This window comes from Symphodus melops, assembly GCF_947650265.1.
Source record: "Symphodus melops genome assembly, chromosome: 1".
Taxonomy (NCBI): domain Eukaryota; kingdom Metazoa; phylum Chordata; class Actinopteri; order Labriformes; family Labridae; genus Symphodus; species Symphodus melops.
In genome coordinates this window covers 29,171,517-29,191,266 of record NC_136691.1, presented here as the reverse complement: position 1 = coordinate 29,191,266, position 19,750 = coordinate 29,171,517, and the positions used below count along the sequence as shown (strand labels likewise).

General features: G+C 46.8%; 1 protein-coding gene across 1 annotated transcript in view; it reads left to right on the top strand.

The window, feature by feature from the left end:
* The first annotated feature begins 2,098 nt into the window (after positions 1–2,098).
* cux2b (cut-like homeobox 2b) overlaps positions 2,099–19,750 on the top strand; it is an 84,967-nt gene continuing 67,315 nt past the window's right edge. Inside the window, exon 1 of the mRNA XM_079361072.1 lies at positions 2,099–2,317. Coding sequence (XP_079217198.1) covers positions 2,255–2,317 — 63 coding nt within the window. The 5' untranslated portion in view covers positions 2,099–2,254. The remainder of the gene's footprint in view (positions 2,318–19,750) is intronic.

Sequence of the window (19,750 nt, the reverse complement as noted above, 5' to 3'; positions counted from 1 at the left end):
GAAAACAAAGAGAGACAAAAATTATTTACCCTGCTTTTAGAAAACGGAGTCCTTTACCTGCTTTTTGTGAAGCGTCTTGAGATAACATTTGTTATGAATTGGCACTATACAAATAAAGATTGATTGATGGATGACAGATTTTCTTTGTTTCTTTTTCAGAGCACATGAGTTATTAATTTCTGTCAGATCCTAAAGACATTTTCAAAATCTGAAAAAGTGTATCTGGAGAAAATGTACCGACCCTGCCTTTAGTTTACAATAAGAGTTGGAAACCTCCCTAAATGGGCCCCATGTAGTGGAACTTAAATGTTACTCCTGCCTTGAATATTAAAACCCCTCTGTCTGTTTTTTTGACATTTTTGTTGTTCTCTATGTTAAGTTATTTGAAAACACGTGTGAGGAATAGTCTCTGTACATGGGGTGCACACGAGGTTTATCACGTAATGGTGATGAATGCTGGTTGAAGAGGTATTGAAGTGAGTATCAGTGAAAAGGACCAATGATAATACTTTCGTGAAAATAAAAAGCCCCAAGTCTAATCTTAGTGCTCAAGGTTCTTCAAGGTGGAGTGTGTGTGTGTGTGTGTGGGGGGGTGTCTCTGATGGTTTTTTGGCCGTGAGTTTTAGCATCTCAGGAAACAATTAGTTTATTAACCACTGATCAGATGCTCTCCTTCTTCGTTAATATTAGGCTAATACTTTAATTTTGAAAATGTACGTTTGAAAAACAGATTTTAAAATGACGTCACATCACTAAACGGAGCAGAGTAGACGGCAGCATATAAATTGGTAAAATTAAAAACTGTTATTTTTGGTCTTTTTTTGTATTGCTAGGGTGCTAATTTTGATCTTCTGACACATCACTATCCTCCTTGTTATATTGAGAGCCTGCGTTTCAGCTGCACAGCCCGGAGCTGCAAATAAAAAGCAATAGGTTAAACTTTTAATAATCTTCCTTCTCTTCCCGCCTCAGGTGTCAGGACGTCTGTGGCCCCTCAGTCTGTCTGTGGCCCCTCAGGAGCTCCAAACACGGTCCCAGAGATTATCATGACCTGTGAACGGGATACTGTGACGGCTGCTCACAATCATCATGGATTTAACCACTGCTCCTGTAAACACCTTCAGACAGTGTTAAAGACAACGTTCCTCTGCGCACTACCTGTGTGATGTCAGCAGGGGGTGCACGTGAGCACAGCACACAGACTGATTGTAAATGAAAACCAGTCTCGTGCTTTATAAGTGAAGTATTAAATAAATGCTGTGAGGTTTGAACTTTCATCAACCTGTTTAGATGTCCCTGTTTTTTTTAAATATAATGAGTCTTTTATTCCTTCATGCTCAAATCTTCAATCAGATTTTTTTGTGGGACACTGCGTGCAAATAATTGAATTTATTTTATATTCTATTAATATGAATGCATAATTCAGAATAAATGATAAACACACTTAGACAGTCTGCGATGATGTAAGGATTAAAATCTATTAAAATTGAATATAACCCTAAACTCGGGGCTGCGTTAGTAAAACTTCAAATAAAGTTTAAAGTCATCTAAATTAATGTAACACTTAAAATACACCAGTGGAAGAAAAAACATGACATACATGTAACGTGATGACTAGTTTAAAGTCTGAAATATTATAGCTGCATTTTAATATCCATTGAACGCCACGCGCGCGCTGAGTGATTTTCTAAACATGTTTCTTACTTTAATGTTTTCCTCTCGTGTGTCCCATCATGTTTTCTCTCTCTGGATAAACAGTAAAAAGCAGAAGAAAGGGAAAGTTGGCTAAATGCCCTGACCTGCTCTAATCTACACATCACCTCCTTCCTCTTTTTGCAGACTGTATCGATTAACCGGGAGCTTTTTACGTCACTATCGATAACTTCGCCAAAGCAAAAAAAAAATAAAAATCAACTGCAATCGTCCAGTAAATGTCGAGGACACGGACACGGAGACACTTTGAGCTTCACTTTGCAAACACTCAGTGGACAGTTCTCCCCCCCCCCACCCAAAAAAAAAGAAAAAGAAATCCTGCACACTTTTTGAATCTAAGACGGAAAAAGATGCCAAACATATCGGCGCAGTCTCGTGCAAAGTCTCTGCGTTATGTGGTATGTGAGTGTGTGTGTGTGTGTGTGTGAGTGTGTGTGTTTTTAAAGTGGGACCTGTGATCGTAAACGTTGTTTAACGAGGGGGAATCCAGCCCACATATTTATTGCAGCCGCTGAAAAAAATCTCCTCAATATCCCCCAAGATGGCCGCCGATGTAGGATCGATGTTTCAATATTGGAAGAAATTTGATCTACGGCGGCTCCAGGTTAGTGCTATTCTCACCTTTCTACACTTGTTTTTGCAGCGGTTCGTCTTTCTGCTGAACTCTGCGTCCTGTTTTCTTCTTTTAGCGAGCGCGAGGCGGCAGCTGGCGGCGTTTGCATTGATAGTTATTAGAAATTGATCCCTCTTCTGCCTTTGTTCAGTTCAATCATTGATCAGCGGTGGAGCGACCGTGGAGCTGCACAGCCTCTGTTAGCCACGCCGATCTGGGATCAGCACCGCGGACAGCACTGCTGTTTACATGCAGCAGAGCTTCTTTTTCGGCTCTTTTCCTCCAGACTGTCCGCGTAAAGCACCGGCGCACTGACACGTACGGAAACTTTTAATGCGCCCCTGAATCTCTTGTTCGTGGACGAAGGCTGTAACTTTTTCACCCAGCTTAATGTTTTATGCGGTTTGTGTCGACGGCCGATGCGTTGCTGCTGCTGCATCTTTCAGTAGGCTTTAGTAGAATTCTTGCAATTTTACATCTTTTTTTTGTGTGATGAAGAATTTTGCATGTTGGGAAGTTTAATTTGTGGACGGGGAAAGTTTATTGTGTGGACATAAAGACATTGTGCTCGGGTATTTAATGCGAAATAATCAGGCTGTGTTCGGGTTTGTGCACATTTAGAGACGACACGGGAAGTGTAACATCCATCCAGTTATAGGCTACTTATCATAAAGACAAGACAAGCTTTCAGGTTCAAAGACAACAAATGTGTGTAATTAAGAGCGTGGAGGATGTGTCAGGTGAGCAGTGTGTTCGGATCACAGCCGGAACATGTCTCCACGCAGTCCCAGATCATTGCATGTCCGCCTCCTGCTTCACCCACTGCACTCAAAGTTGCATTTAGAAACCACAATGCTGGCAGGCTTTAAGCTGAAAGCAAACGTTACAAAACATAAGGTTGAGGAAGCTAAACGCTGATTTCAGTGTCCACTCCCCCCCCCATCCTCTCCTCTCCTCTCCTCTCCTCTCCTCTCCTCTCCTCTCCTCTCCTCTCCTGGAGCCGCATAGGGCTGCTCGGCCGGGGGGGCTGTGTAATTGTATTCCCCGCTAATGTTTGTAAATCAGCCTCGGCCGGCGCAAGGGCAACGTCTGTGCCGTGTGACTGATGTTCTGTAACATGAGAAATGACAGGAGCATGGCAGTCCGGCTCCCTCGGAAAAAAGCCTACCGAGGTGGAGGAGTCAGATGTGCTGGCTCCACGGTTGTCTTGTGTTGGTCGGGTGTTATTCCTGCTCCCGGCCGCTGGACCTCTCTTTCATCCGGGCTGCACGGGATCCAGAGGGGCGAGGGGAGCTATTGTTGCAGCGGCTTCACGTAGCGTCCTCTCTGCATGCTCTCATCCGAGGATGCCTCGGATCACATAAGCTGGCGTTCATGATCAGATGTAGGCTTTACATTCAAGGTGTCTTTTTTTGTGTCTTCATTAAATGTGACTGAGGAGTGGAGCAGCTAAATGTGAACTGCCCCTTAAGGATGCCCGAGACATTACCCAGAGTCATGAGCTGTGATGTCGTGGTTTATATTAAAGGAAGGTGGCCTCCAGTCTGGGAGCATTTTAATGCATGAAGCCACTTAATGTAACAATTATCATGGACCTGCACAAAAGCTGTAATGCATGGTGTTCCCTCAGATGACCTCATTGTCACACAGCCCAGTTTGACACCAGGAGTGTTGATAATAAAAAATAATGCAACAAAGTGAATTAAATAAATGAGATAAGGGAACGTCAGCAGCCCTCCTGATCTGTACATTATATTTACAGTCATGATGATATGAACATAAAAAAATATTGATCATCGTGCAAACAGATCATTTAAAAAACCGCTAAAAACATAAATTCACTACGTCTGAGTCCAGAAGGTCAATAAGAAAGAAAAAGACACCGGACTGGACTCAGCAGGTGTGAACAGCACGCCTTGACTTTGTCTCCAGATTATGACAAAGTGCTTTTATTTTTGTAAGTCACAGAAGGTTAGTATTTCTCATTTGGTGTCTGACAAAATCGTGCACTAGAAAGCATGAACGTGTTGAAAAGTTAGAATTTAAAACCTTGAAAATGTCTCTTGGCTTGCACAGATTTGATCCTTTTGTCTTCTTCTTCAGCTCTGATGATTATCCGGATCACACCTGTGTTTGCAAGCGTATACCTGTAGCTTTAATGTGATGAGACGACATGCATCAGAAACTGTGATTTCCCTTCTTCGGTCATGTTTTGGGGCTCGCTCTGTGAATTCTTTGTCGAGCTGCGGACAGTTGCATGCTTTTTATTTGAGCGGTTCACACTGGAATATTTATTTTCTCATTACAAGGTTTGATATGAGTAAACTGAGTGTGCAGTGTTTTGTTTCTTCTCGTGTTTGTGCGGTAGATTTGTGCCTCCGAGATGTACAGGATGAATAATTCACCTGCAGGCAGATGAAAAGAGGGCAGGGAAAGTGCGAAGCGCTGAGGTGGAGTGACCTTGGTTCCTGCTGGCTGCAGGTCACCCGGCCGTTGCTGTGGTAATCATTCACACCAGCCAGATGGCATTTCCGTGGGCGAGCATGAAAAGGACGGGTCAGGGTCTGTCCTGCCAGGTCCTGCCAGGCCCAAAAACAACTCTGGGCCAATACAGTACCTGAGGAGAGAGAGAGAGAGAGAGAGAGAGCTGGTGGGAAGCCGTGGAAGTGCGATTTGTTCAGTTATATCAGCTGAACTTCTCTTTTCATCCTTCATTCATAACGCACATTACTACCTTTAATTGCTCTAATTGCCTTCAGAAAAAAAAGGGATTTTTAAGGGTATGATCAAAGCAGACCAAAGGCCTTGTTTTTAATTTGACTTTAGGAAAACTTGGGCTCCGTGCCTCTGCTTCTAGTTACTTTTATCCCTCTGTTGTTTTAAGCGATGTTGCAACGCTGCGCTCATACGGCGAAATAATTCTCTGCTTATTTGTTACCATTTTTTTTCTCCTCCTGGTTTCCACTCTGTCTTCCATGAATCTAAGAGGCAGTGGGGTTTTTAGATCAGGAACAAAAGCTTGTGATTGTACTACATTTAGCATGACTCAGTTGCTCTGGTGTCAGCTCTAATCCGCACACAGAGACAACAGTATTGCCAAACAGTGAAATTGCTTTGCAGCCTGTGAGCCTGGCTGCCTCTGCTGCCAGCCTGCTCTGTGTGCTGTTTGCCAGCATCCCCCCCCCACATACACACACACACACACACACACACACACACACAACAACAACAACCCTGCAATCTCAAATTGGCTGTGAAAATCGCTCCCTGTCTCCCGTTCATTCATGCTTTCATATATTTGTTTGCTGATATTGTTAATGTCAATTGCATCAGCATAATCTCATTGTAGTGGAGAGTCAGTCAGTCAGTCCAGAGAGCGCCGCGGCTCTTGTTTTATTTATTCTCCTAACTGTATGGTTTCATTCATGCTGTGATGGATATGAAGGCTTTCCAGCTGACCTCCTGGGTGGCTGCTGTGTGTGCTCATTATCTCATTTTTCAACACTTGTCGTCTTCTGTCAGCTCTTTAACAACTCAAGAGCCGTGTTTGAATGTTAAAGCCACATGATCACGACCATCATGAGCGCTGCTCGGAGTCATGCATGACGCCTCCCATAGAAACACTTGACTTGTTAGAACGGCTGGGTGGGGCATGTCTGCCGCGGTCCCCTCTCCGCCCGCTCGGCCCCCGTATTCTTTTTGACAGGGACAACAAAGCAGATAAGAAAGAGGGAGAGCTTTTACAGGACTATCTGGGGCAAATTGAGATGTGAAATGGTGGAGCTGTAACCCTGCTACATAAAACGCAAGGGAACATGAGAGAGAGCGAGAGGAGTGAAACAGACTTGAGCATTAAGCTGTTTAACCTCTCTGTGTAGCATTAGTGGTAGAGACTTCAAAGCAGATGCTTCAGCGTTGGAAGCAGAATGACAAATGGGTTTAGAGACAGCTACGGTGAGCATTCTCACAGGAAGACTAGGCCTGTCATTAATGTCAGCTTAATCACTTTGACCTTCCTTCAACTAGATTTCCATACCTATCCAATCATTTTGCTGTGCTTGTGCTCCTGTTTGCAGACTGCGATGTGCGGCTGTTTGATAAGTCACCGTGTGAGGATCTTACTGTCTGTACGTGCGATAGTGGACTGGAAATATCCTGAAAGCTCTAATATTAAAGGATTGCTTCATGCATACTACATATATTTTTTCACTTTCTATTAGTGCGATCCTGTCAAGCATCCAGCTTAGCTTCTTTCCTTTTTTTTTTAACACATGTCTCTGAGATCTTCACACCAGTGCAAACGTGATGAATGCCCTCGTTTTCCTTCTCCTCACAGCGCAGTGTTGCAGTTTGTGTTTAGAAGTCGTGATCCAGAGCCGTCATGCTGCACATCGACTTTCTGCATGAAGTGAATTTTCAGTGAACGATTGGTTCATAGAACAGGAAGTAAGTAGAAAGGACGTCAGGTGGGACTAAACCCTGCAGGAGGCGAGGCGGCGTCAGGGAGCGTTTTCTTCCTCTATTTACAAAACCGACGATGCAAAATGAAGCCGACGAGTTTTAGAGACAGAAAAGACTCTGAGCGTATACGTTCATCCTCCAGTCACCTGCTTACTGGGCAGTTTGTAACCAGCTGCTCAGGTACCAGCATGCTGCCGATGACTCCTGGTCATGACTGGAGACTTCCAGGTCAGAGGGCGTACCATGATTCAGCCTTTTGACCGATAAATGACGTAATGTGGACTAACTATATTTACAGTATTGATCCCGAGCTGCTGTTGCACATGAATGATAAGACTTACAACATCCTCTTCGTGTTCTGGTTTTTGCAAGCTGCCTGAATATTCCTGTTCTTGGAGCTGTGTTTTTTTTTTAATGTCTCTTCCTTAAGAAGTCTTGTGCCAAAAAAGCAGTGCAGACCCCCCCCCCCCCCCCTCCCCCCCCGCTCCGATGTTTCAGCGGGAGCGCCCCCTTGGTAGTTAGTGCTTCGTAGCAAGAACTGCCAGATTCTTCATAGCAGCACGTTCTGCGTTCTGCTGCCCCTAGGCTGGAGCAATTGCTTTGCAGGAGTAAATAAGCAGCTTTAACAAAACTTCAGGGACACATTAGTCTGCTGGAGGATGGCTCCATGGTGGCAGGGCAGCCTCTTCTTGCCTCGCAGTGATGCAGGCGGAAGCATGAGGAGGAGAGAGGTAATGGCTCATCGGCATGGGTATAAAGCTGTGTCCTCTCTCCCTGCTGACAGCCAGTCCCAGGCTCAGCAAGTTTCAGCCTTTTTCCAGCGTGGCCTTGGCTTTATTTGTCTTGACCGTCTGACGGCGCCACAGACGTATTGAGCACCTGTCTTTTCTTGTTCATTTTACTGTGTCCTCCCTCCCTCTCTCATCTCTGTCTCTCCAGCTCCAGCCTCCATTGTATTTGGCAGGGTTTCACTTGCTGTATTTCATTCTCCACGGCCCATTTTGTCCTTCATGACTTAAAAAAAAAAAAAGCACACCTTTTTTTTTTTTTTTTTTTTTTTTTTTTCCCAAATGCGCAACTGCCAGGCTTGTGTGTTCTCATCTTGGTTGTCATGTAGCGTGCATGGTGTGAAGGGTGCTCCTGGGCCTCGGCACACTCATGAGATCAATGCTTCACTAACCTTCTCCAGGTTGTCTTTGGGGGATCCCAGGCGCTCTCATTATGTGCCACTGCTCACACTGTGTTTGCCAGACTCGAGGAATTGGAGTGTTTTGCAGGCCAGCCATTTGTAAGGGCCATTTGTCCTCATTTAAGTGGGAAAAGAGAGGAGTCGGGAAAGACGGCCTCTTGGTGGTCTTTTGAGTATTAAACCAGCGTTTGTTATTACTAAGCAGACGCGCTCTTATTTGTCAAAATATTACCAAAGGTGTGTTATGGCGAAGGCAGATGGATACGGCTTGTTGTGTTAGCGGGTCTGGTCTTTGTGCAGCTGCTCCCCCCACACAGTTAATTACTCTCTTATTCATCCCCAACAATGGGAGGGGATGGAATAAATCTGAGGCGCGCACGACTCTCGCTTCTTCACCAGGAAGGTGCAGACTGGGACCCTAAAGCGAGCGAGTGGCTTCAAGAGGTACAGTTTATCATTTTTAATGGAGAGGAACAGGAAGTGGAGACGTGAAGCTGGGCGCTGTGATTTATACAGCGTCTCGGTGGGGAGAAAAAAAAACAGCAAGTCTATCTCTCTGTTCACACCTTCAGCTCTTTTGGCGTTCTCGGCTCCTTTTCACCACCTGAACACACTTGTATCTTTCCAAGGCCTCTCCGGGGAACTTAAGAGCGCAGAAAGGGTAAAGATGGCGCTCCTTTCTGTCCACAGCTCTGTGCGTCTGCGCTGTGATTTCTGGGTGCAGGAGGTACAGTATCATGTCTCCACCACATGCCTCCTCTGTTTGGATTTGTTGTTCCCTGAAAAGCCCGGTGATGTCATGCCTCCATTGTCACCTGTTCATTTACTTTCGTAGTGGAGGGCATCGGGGTATTGATTAGGCTTTGCAACTGTGTTAGCAGCTCTGCTGGTGTGTAATATTGGCCCTGAGGCTGTTCTGTCTCTCCATTCAGTCTCACGAGTGCTTTCCAGACCTTGTAATCTTAATTAAATATGCAACTTTTGATCGCAACAGGGTCACTATCTTTGCATTTAAACATACTCATGCCCCCCCACCACCCCCCGCCCCCGCCGCCCCCCCAGCTGAGAAAATAGACAGACATTTTGAATCTTAATGCAAAAAGGGAGAAAAGAACAAAGAACTGAATTGAGTCGCTGCTTTTTCCATTTCCCTTGTTAGCCTCCTGCTGCTGCATTCCCCCTATAGTTTTTTTTTTCCAGATGAGTTTTATGATATTTTCCTCCCCTCCCCTCTTCATCTCCAACGCTTTCGCTCCTCTCTCTCACTCCTCGGCAGTTTTCCCCAGACAGGTTCCACAGTGTTTTAGAGGGGATGGATTTAATTGCTCTGTGGGGATTGGTTGGCTGTGCCGGGCTCGGCTGTTTAATTAGTGTACCCTGCCGGGATTGGTTTAATGCTTCATGATCTTGAAATTGTCTGATTGTTCAGCCCTCTGGGGACTCTCACTGCCTACGTAGGCCAGCAGGTTTAGCTAAACATTGCTCCAGGCTTCTGCTGTATGCAGCAGGAGGAGCGTACGCCTCAGGAAGCCAAAGTTGGTGGAGGTGGGGCGTCGACTCGTTCGACAAAACGAGGGGACATGAAGGGAGACTGGCAGCTGTCTTCTGGGTTTCCTGCAGAAGATCTGTGCAGGAATGTTTATCTTTCAAAGAACTCTCCGCTTGGTGCTTTATGAAAATGATCCCTCTGACTATTAATGCTCTACCAATATTGAAAGTGTGCTATGTTTCTGTAGATAAGGAGGCGTGTGCTGCTAATGCTCAGATGTGTGAATGGATTTCTGGTTGTATTGACAGAGCAGCTTCCTCTGACTTGTTTTGAGTGTGGGAGAGTCTCTGCAGCCACGAGGCCATCAGGATAATTCCCCACGTATCTCTGAATGATGTGCTTGGTCACCTTGAGTGAGGGGAGCTGGGAAATTGCATTTGTGTAAATGGGCGTGGGGTGTGTCTGCGTCCCCTCTTTAGCCTCTGTGGGATGCCCTTGGTTTGGTTCAATCACGCCAGTGACGTTGACCTCAACAGTAAATGTGCTCGGCATTAGATCCTGAAGACGGCGAGTGCGTCCGTTGTGTCAGCGCGGGCCGGTACAGATAGCACCCACTGAAGGCTGAAGTCATTCTGCTTCATCAGACTTATCCAGTCCACTTACTCAAAGAAGTCAACCTTCAAGTGCGTCCATCCAGAGGGGGATAATAAGAACCCCTTGGTGGGCCTCTCAGCCTGGACCTTGTCATGTGCTCACGGTGAATGATGGCTGACTGTCCTGGTGTCTCCACGAGGAGCAGATCATGTTCTCTGTCTGGATCACCTGTGCTCGGAGCATCTTTTTTTTGATTCTTGTCTCTGTTATGGTAACGCCCTCTGATGCATGCGGTCACCAAGGTGACACTCGACATGGCAACCCAAGCCGCTCCCAATCGAGAGTGGCACCGTGCGCCTCCCCCCCCCCGTCCTCTCTGGGGGAGATGCCCTGATTACTGAGTGACTCGGTGCCAGGGTGGAGGGCCCTCTCCAGCTGTTGGGATTGTTTGTGCAACCAGGATAAGAGGTTGAGAGTAATCAGGGTTGGGTCGTGTAGACAACCTTTTTTTTTTAATCTTTCCATTATGAACGCCGTTCAGGGATGTCTGCACATTTGATCCGTTTGTGATAAATGTGACTTACTGCACTTCCTTTTCACGTAGCCTGTAATAGAAGTTAGACTTTAACAACACAGCACAACACGGGGTTTCATTACATCATTGTTATTTTAGGGGGGAATCTCAAGTCAAATGTGGATCATGGTCAAAATCAACAATGCTGCTCTCTCATAGAGACTTAATCTTGCAGAGCTGGTTCACCTTCAGAGATAAAAACATTATTGCCTCTCAGCACATCCCCCCTCTGCCTTTTGGGCAGGGTGTGAGTCCAGCGTCCGTCTAGACGTGCGGCATCATTAACCTGCTGCGACCTCAGTCCCTGATGAATTTGCGCTAACATCCCCCGCAGCCTAGCGTTAGCAGCCTGCCTCTCCTCCACTGGGAGCTGGGGCTCCTCCGGACTGGCCATTAGAGCCACTAGCCTCTACTGGCAGGCATTAATAGGCCAAGTGGCCGGAGCCTCTCTCAGACTGCTGAATAATTCAGAGCGTCTGGGCTGTGTCTAGTCCCCGGGCGCAGGGGGAAATGAACTGGGGAGCAGGGTGCAGGGGGCTGCATGGAGGCGCAGGGGTTAATAACAGGTCTGCCTCTCTGTGTCAGCAGCAGCTCAGCCCCATCCACCCCCAGCACGCACACCCAACCCCACCCCACGTATGAAAGAATCCTATTCAGTTGATTAGATTTTTCAAAATGGATCAATTTTTAATCAGCGGAGCATCTGACTACTACGGTCAATACAATTGTCGCTGGGAAGACAGCTGCTGGACAGCCGTCTTTATTTACAGGAATGTTTGTTTTTTACTGTATGCAGATGTAGAGGCAGGAAACGGCTCGCTTAGATCACTGCACCACTGCAGTCCCTGGTCTGTCCACACAGGGGTCTGGCCTCATCATGCACATCTGCATCAACAACACCACCACCACCACAGTGGCTGCAGCACATCCACGGCCTTCAGGAGACCAGGTGTGAATGACAGCGAGCAGAGATGTGGTCTTTGGGGCTTTTTGTCCAAAGAGACCACTCTGATCCATTTGCATCTGCACGTGTGGTGAGGAGGAGTGGAGAGCCAACAAGCTAGCTGTTAGACTGCCATCAAATGTTTTATTTGGCTGTGGGGAGACCCTAACATGTTAAATAATGAGAAGCCCATAAACTTAATGTTCAGAACCTCTCTGCTTCTGCTGACGACGTCTCGTTATGACTTGAAACGTAGGCAGAGTTACGAGCAGGTGATCCTTCTTCAGTCGCACGTCTGCTTCTTAAATAGCCCAGAACGTGTTGGTGTGAGAGGTCGGTCAGGAGTCACAGATAAGAGTGAAGAACTTCCATCTTCTGTCCCGGGTATCGATATGGACACTTTGGTGGACAGCGCTTACATGCAACGTCTGCCATTGTGTTTTTATTGGTGGTTAATGTCACGTCCTGCGTTGTTCACGTCAACATTAATGATATGCAGTAGATGTAAAGGCAATAATACATGTTTATGTACAGTCCAAACCCTTAAAGAAAACGCCTAAATAATGAAACCTTGTCTGCACCACGTCCTCAGAGGGACACTGAGTCAGCCCACAAGGTCAAATGGAGCAATATGGAGTAAAATCAATGATGTCCTGATGGGGTCCAATCAATATATCCAAGTCCAAAAGGTTAATCAATAAAATCATGACATTGACATAATTAAAAGTGCACGAAGTATCATTCTGTCCGCGCGTCATTAACATATTTCAAAGTGACGCGAGGACTCGTCTGCTGCTCGTGTGAAAACAGGAAGAACACTTTGTGAGAGTTCAGGGTTTAAACACTGACCAACAAGACGGTGAGCAAGGGTCAACGGTTGTCATGGAAACAATTTAAATTAATGTGTCACTTTTTTCATGTTTAAGGGGGGGCGGGGGGGGGTACAGTCTGTACCGTGCCCAGTCATGCTTCAGCCTCAAAGTCCGGGTTGTTGTGATCGCTCCGCACGCTTCCTCCGCACGCTCAGAGAGCTGTGCGTCGGTGAACTTTGACTCCACCAAGACGCTACGTGTGGATCACTGAACACACGTGTGACAACAGTTTGACATCAAAGCCATGGTGCTTTTATTTTGAAATGATTTCCAGAGCAGGTTGTAGATAAAGGAGTGAACACAGACGACACAGATCAATAGAAGCGAAGGACAACACGACAGTCAGGAAGAAGAGGCGGTGTGTACGGCGTGCGTGACGACCACTGAATCAGGATCACTGTTCAATGGATACACCATGCACGTCGTCACGTACTGATATGTCGACTCCGTGACACAATGATGACACGTGAAAGCTTGTTGGCATCATGGCATCAGTAGGGTCAGACCGATATATCGGACGATATCGTTCCGATCAGAGATATCGATAAACACTTTATTGCGTTGATCCATCTCAGTTATCAAACAAACTAAACGTCTATAATGAAGAAAAGATGGTGACTGGAACTGGAACATAACTGAGCATGTGCGTGCATCACAGAGTGATGATGGTTGTTGTAATCCATCCAGCGCCCTCTGCTGGTGACAGAACTCAAATGACAAGTATCAATATCTGTGATCAAACGAGCTGGTAGAGATAGGCAGAGTATAAACGGGTGCACATGTTGGTGTTGTAGTCAAGACCACGTGAACTAACTCAGTCCTCGTCTCACGTTCAGCGGGCGCAGGAGGAAGGATGCAGACGACACGCCTGCCGGATGAAAACCAAACAACAAATTAACAGAAGCTGTTTGTTCTTTAAGAAAGAGGCGTTGCTTCTAATCATAGTCATGATGCGGACGAAAAGCCAACCAGTGCTGGTCTTGATTTAAAATCTGGAGTCCGCCCAGTCTGAGGCCGAGACAAGACCTTCAAAAAGGCTTCTTGGGACCGAGGCCAACTTCGAGTCTTTCAACTCGACGAGCGACGGATGAGTCCAAGTCGTCTTCAGACCATAACGACTAAATCAAAGTCAGTTTTTATAACTTCTGTCTAATTAACAGGTGAGACTACAACCATGTCTCGCAGCGTTCGCTTCTTTGGTGCTCCAGTTTCGGTGTGTGAAAAAACGAGAGAAACAACGAAATCAATCAGACAGCTCACAGAAGGCTTCTGCAGAGTTTGGACACTTTGTTCCACCTTTAATGTCAAACTTGTGCAAAAAGAAGAAATCCCTCCGTAAGGAGAACGCTCCTTTTTTTTTTGTGCTCACTAATGAAAATGTTTTGAACCTTTTTGCTGCTCTGCCAGTGGCGTTGTTTTCTTTCTTTGCTCTCTGATTATAGAAGTGTATAAGCTGTGTGAGATTTTTTTTGAATCCTTAGCTGATTGCACGCCTGTGAGCCATGCACTCTCTCTGCTTTTGTCTCCAGACCTCTCTCTCTCTCTCTCTCTCTCTCTCTCTCTCTCTCTCTCTCTCTCTCTCTCTCTCTCCTGATAGCCTCCTTTTTGTGTGTGGCACAGGGAGATGCAGTGCACTTTATATGCAGTTATGCTGAATAGGTGCTGATGTATGTTGAAAACAGTTCTGCAGGTGCCTTGTCAAAATGTGCAGTGGATAGGCAGGAACACAATTCAGTTTTAATATGCTATCAATCAGCCACTGGATTCATTTGTTCATACAGTACGGAGTCTACTGTTCCCCAGACGAGCTCCAGTTTGTCGGTGTGCAGCTCCTCTCATGTCCTCCAACAGTGCGTCCCTATTGTCTGTTTGTCTATTTAATATGCACGGCCGGTCATTCGGGGAGTCATTTTGGACCAGTGTAAACGAATCGGCAACAATGATTAGCTGGCGCTGCAGAGGAAGTGTCCATCATTGTGTTGGTGCATTCGGAGACTATCCGTCGTCCCTGAGGTCATCTCACCGCCGCTCTCTCAGCCTCACGGAGGATGCACTCTGAAAACCACCCAAACAGTGCCGCAGTAAATACACTGTACGGGGAGTTACTTAATGGGAGATTTTGCATGCTTAATTGCGAGTATGGATTGAAGGTCCATTAAAGACATCAGTGTCTCCGAGTCCGGCCTATAGTTTGAATCTACTTGAAATGGATTGATCCATTGACTTCCTGGCGTTTCTGTAAAAGCGATTTCAAAACAAAGAGCACAAAAAGCATTTGAAGATGATTTGAAAAACAGGAAGTGAAACGCTCTCGGTGTCCAGACATTCCTGTTTTTGGTGTGAGGGGTTTTTTGTTTGTTCAGTGTATGTAAGCAGGCTTCAGGGTGGCACCGTGGACGTCCACAGGGAAATATCCGGCTTATTTATTGGAGCCTTTTTAGCCTCAGCTCAATAGCAGCAGTCTGATGGCCGGGGTACAGAGGGACTATCTGGCAGAGGAGAAGGTGGAAGGGGGAGGAGCCGAGGTCTGGCGTCAGCTCCTCTGACATTATTTACCGTCCAGATCTATGGCTCATTTTATGTACCTAATCGTAAAGCACTGAGATTTATCGGAGGTAACGGGACGGTGGGGAATACCCCAGGAGACTGGCAGATTCAGCCCCCCCCCCCTTCCCTCCCCTGGCTGGGCTTCACTGGACCAGCACACCAACACCTTCCGGGTAGGTGGAGGAGTATTGGAGCTTCCCAGATGAGGAGGGCCATATATCTGCCAGATATGGACAGCTGATAGCTCATCTAATAAAAAAGCAGGGTGATAAAAATTGGACGTGCTAATGGATGACTCTGTAAGGATTAATAACAGCTTATTGGTCAGGTGTAGTGACCTCTTGCACAGCGAACAATGCACTGGCCAGGTGCGGCCTGCAGCTCCACTGATTTTAGAAACATGGATCATAACGTTTATTTATTTATTCACAAAGCACTTTGTGTTTGTGGATCTTTTTAAGAAGTTTTAAATAGTTTTCCCTCGAGCGTAGAAATCGCTCACAGATCCAGTGTGCACGGCTCTTCTCCATCACCACATGTTGGTATTGCAGGTCTTAAACTAGTGCATAAATAATGTATCAAGCTCAGGGATGAGAGAAATGTAAAGGTTTGACATCCTCACTTACCTTGTTTTTTTTTTTTTCTTCTCCAGTAAGGGCACAACGAGAAGCAAAAACAAGAAGGTATCTCAGCTCTTTGTTCTGACAGCGGCGCTCTCAGGGCCTCTTTTATATTCCTGCCTGAAATTAAAATGAAACTTTCATTGTTGTGCATGCTGTTTAATCCAATAACGATCTGATGTAACAAAATGCTGTAATATCTCTCAGCGTAGTTAATCGGAGCGGACTTAGCCCTGTCACTTTATATTAACCTCTGCTGCAACAGGAGAAGGGCTTCACTAATCTGCCATTGTTGGGTTTGGCAGTCTGGAGCTAGTGTAAAACAGATTTGGCAGTCAGTGCGAAAGTAAAGGCTTTATAATGACAGCAGGGCCTCTCTGCTATTTCAGCTAATAATGTCAGAATGTAATAATGCTGCGGCCCGCCGAATGAGACGGGAGGTGACTGGGTGGTGCAGAAGAGGACTGTGGCGGGCTGGGCTTAGCCACGCCTCCTCCTCTCATTGTGTCGCTCACTTTTTTAGACTGGCAAACGTTTAATCCCTTATGACCTCCTCATATCACTGCGTGTGTGTGTGTGTGTGTGTGTGTGTGTGTGTGTGTGTGTGTGTGTGTGTGTGTGTGTGTGTGTGTGTGTGTGTGTGTGTGTGTGTGTGTGTGTGTGTGTGTGTGTGTGTGTGTGTGTGTGTGTGTGTGTGTGTGTGTGTGTGTGTGTGTGTGTGTGTGTGTGTGTGATGCTGCCTTCAGTTGCAGTGCGGTCGTGTGAAATAGTGTCCCTTTCTGACACCTTATTAAGACGGCGTTGTGTTAACAGGATATGAAGTTTGAGAGTCTGGACTAACAGGCTGACCTCACACAGCTCAGCAGGGCGCCATCTGCAGCGTCATCAAAGCACGCGGCTCCCGTGTCCCCCCTGAACGACGCAGCCTTGTAACTTCAAACAGCGAGCTGATTGGCTGCTCGCTCAGCCTCCTCTCAGCCCAGCCCCTGCGCGGCGGATGAGGTCTCAGCCCGGGAGATAAAATTGCAGTTATTTCTCATGTGCTATGCCATTTTGTCAGTTTGACTGTTCCACTTATTCAGTGTTTTTTGACTTGCTGAGCTTGAGGGGATGTGAGTGCCATTTCACAGCCAGATCTGAGTTGTGTTGATTGAATTAGACAAAGTCGGAAGATAATTAAGAACCGCAAGGCGCTGCAGAACTGTCTGCTTCCAAACTGGTGAAAATGAGACGCTGCCACATCAATGAGCGAGCGGGCTCTGCTTGATGTCAGTGCTGGGTTATATCAGTTGACACCCTTACCTCCTAGTGCTGGAGCCAGTTTCCTCCTTTCCCTTTAATGTTCCTCCAAATGTGATTAATCACGAGCCATAAAACCGTTACTTCTGACAGTGCACTACGTTTGCACAGCTTTGTTTGTTTCCTTCACGCTCGGAATATGATCCTCAGCTGCCAAGTGGAGTTTATGGCATAAACACAGCCTTAAAGAGGCGTGTCTGCGAGTGAGAGGGGAATTAAAGCTTAGCCCACAACATCTCCCCTACTTTACTCAGGATTAAGTGTGTCTGCAAATGTTTCTGCTTTTATATTCCCGTGTTTGCTTCACCTTGCCCTCCTGATGTCGTCGTGTCGTCTGTGTGTATTCGTTTTAAACGTCTCGCTCCACAACTGTTGAGCCCAAAGGTGAAGAGAGAGAGTCGAATGATTTCCTCGTGTTCCTCGTCCACACACGTCCTCTCTGTATCTGGATGAGTTTGTTCAGATGTGGTTCAGGAGTCTATCGTGTGTGTGTGTGTGTGTGTGTGTGTGTGTGTGTGTGTGTGTGTGTGTGTGTGTGTGTGTGTGTGTGTGTGTGTGTGTGTGTGTGTGTGTGTGTGTGTGTGTGTGTGTGTGTGTGTGTGTGTGTGTGTGTGTGTGTGTGTGTGTGTGTGTGTGTGTGTGTGTGTGTGTGTGTGTTTTCTGGGGCGCAGCTGCGAAGTCAGACGTTTTTTTCAGCATCAGCACCATTTTGATGCCGTCCAGAACAACAACAAGCGGCCGTTTCAGTGTCTCTAAGCATCCTCTTCGTTGAGGATCATGGAGCGACCTTTCCAACGCCAACATTTTGAAGCAGGAGAGGAAACGCACCGACGCCATGCTCTGTTAATGTAGCGATAATTAATGGCTTCAATTGACTACAGTGAATCAACACTGATGTTGTGACATCCACATCGACTGTAGCAGACGTCCCTCTGATTAAACATGCGTCTGTTTCTTTTCTTCAGAGATATCAGTTCTCCCAGAAAGTGGAGGGATGAGAGCGAGGTTGCGAGCAGCGAGGGTGCGAGCAGCGAGGGTCCGAGCGCCGTCTCTGCGTGATGTTCTGCTGCCAGCTCACATATATTAAGGCGCTTCTCTTTCTCGTTTTCTATTTCAGCCCTTTTTTATTTTTAAACCTGTTTTATGGACGTGGGCCCTGCTGGTGCCTCTCTCTCTCTCGTCTCCAGCGCTCGGTAGGTAATGTAGCTGTGAGGTTAATGTTGAGAATCGTAGAGCTCAGGCGCGATAAAATTGACACGGTGAGACCCAGAGAGGCACGTTTATGGGAGCGCCTCGCTGTGTGTCTGCGTTTGTGTTTGTGTGAGCCTGACTATGAGAAGGGGTTGGGGCTGTTTAGCCCCCCCCCCCCCCTAAAGGGGCTGGACTGCAGGCTAGGAGGGTGGGAGCGCAGTGTAACATGGGGTGTCAAAGGCTAATTTTCAAAGCCACTCACGGGCGCTCATCTCTCACTGAGAAGTGGCAAGCGTGGCAAGTGGCTTGCACGTTGTCATGGATACTAAAGCATGGGACCCCAGAGATGGGGAGCGGGGGACGAATGGCCGCCCTGTCTATAGGATTCCTGTCAGCTGTGGCCTGATAGATGGCATTGACGGATCATTTGTCATACTGTAATTGTTCTCAGCAAACACAGAATACCCACTAGTATAAACAGCAGTGGGCCGCTGGGCTAATAAAGCGGGAAAATGGAAAGGGATTCACTGATCCACTGCCTCTTTCACTTAAAGAGACAATGGCTCTGTTGTCCAGGCAAAGCGGTCTGATTAGAGCGCTGAGGGCTGAGAAAAAGCCCGGCCGAGAGAATAAAACAAGGCAATCATAAAGCAAACGGCAGTCACTTCTCTGTATCGATGCGGCTAGGCGGGGGTGAAGTCTGTGAGAAGTGTTGACAGCTGAGGGAACAACAGGAGTAAGTCTAGGAGTGATTCGTTTTCTCCCCCCTCTCTATTTGGACACTGAAACGCTGAGAGAGAATGCTTGTCCAAGATAACAAATACAGCACAAGTGCAGATGCATAGTTGGAGCGAGGAGCTTTATCTGCCAGATAGGCGGGCGCCTGACGAGGGTACAAATGATTCCGGGTACAAAGGTGCTATTTGTTCGCCCTCCTTTTGGTATGGACCCTGTGTCTTTGCTCTTACTGTTGTGATTGACCCAGTGCCATCTCTTTACCTGGAAAGCTCTCCGGCTTTGTCTGTGTGCAGGGGGGCTCAGACATGCGTGACTGCCGCGGTATGTACAGGACATGACCTGGGATCTCTGCAGCCCGAAAAATACAAATCCTTTCAGAGTGACTGTTGGTGCACACAGAGCACCAAACACAGATTTTAAGATTTGTCTTCTTCTTGCTCATTTATCTTTGTCTTCCCGACAAACAGGCGGCGTGTTCCTGGTGTGTCTTGACCCTGCTCTGCAGTCCAGCGTTGAGCGTGTTAATGCGGGCGGCGGTCAGTAGGTGTGAGATGTGTCATCTAATGCTCGCGTTGGAAGAAGTCCTGTGTCCTGCTGCCTGCCGATGCTGTGTGCTGAAGCGAGCTCTCCTGGCACTCCTCGTGGAGCACTTCACCCCTCTGACTGTACCCTGTCACACTGCGACGCCTGGAGCACTTTAAGCTGACCCGGCTGCTCACCTCCTGCCTGATGGACAGATTAAAGGACCATTAAGCATAATTACTGTTTCAGTTGGAGAGGCCAACTCATCCAGTCAGAAATGGTTACAAATTGCTGCACCTCTGCCCTCTCTGTATGGCTCTTAAATTCTAAAATTCATTACATTTGTCTACTTTCAACAAGTTTGGGCTTTGACAATAAAAAGCCC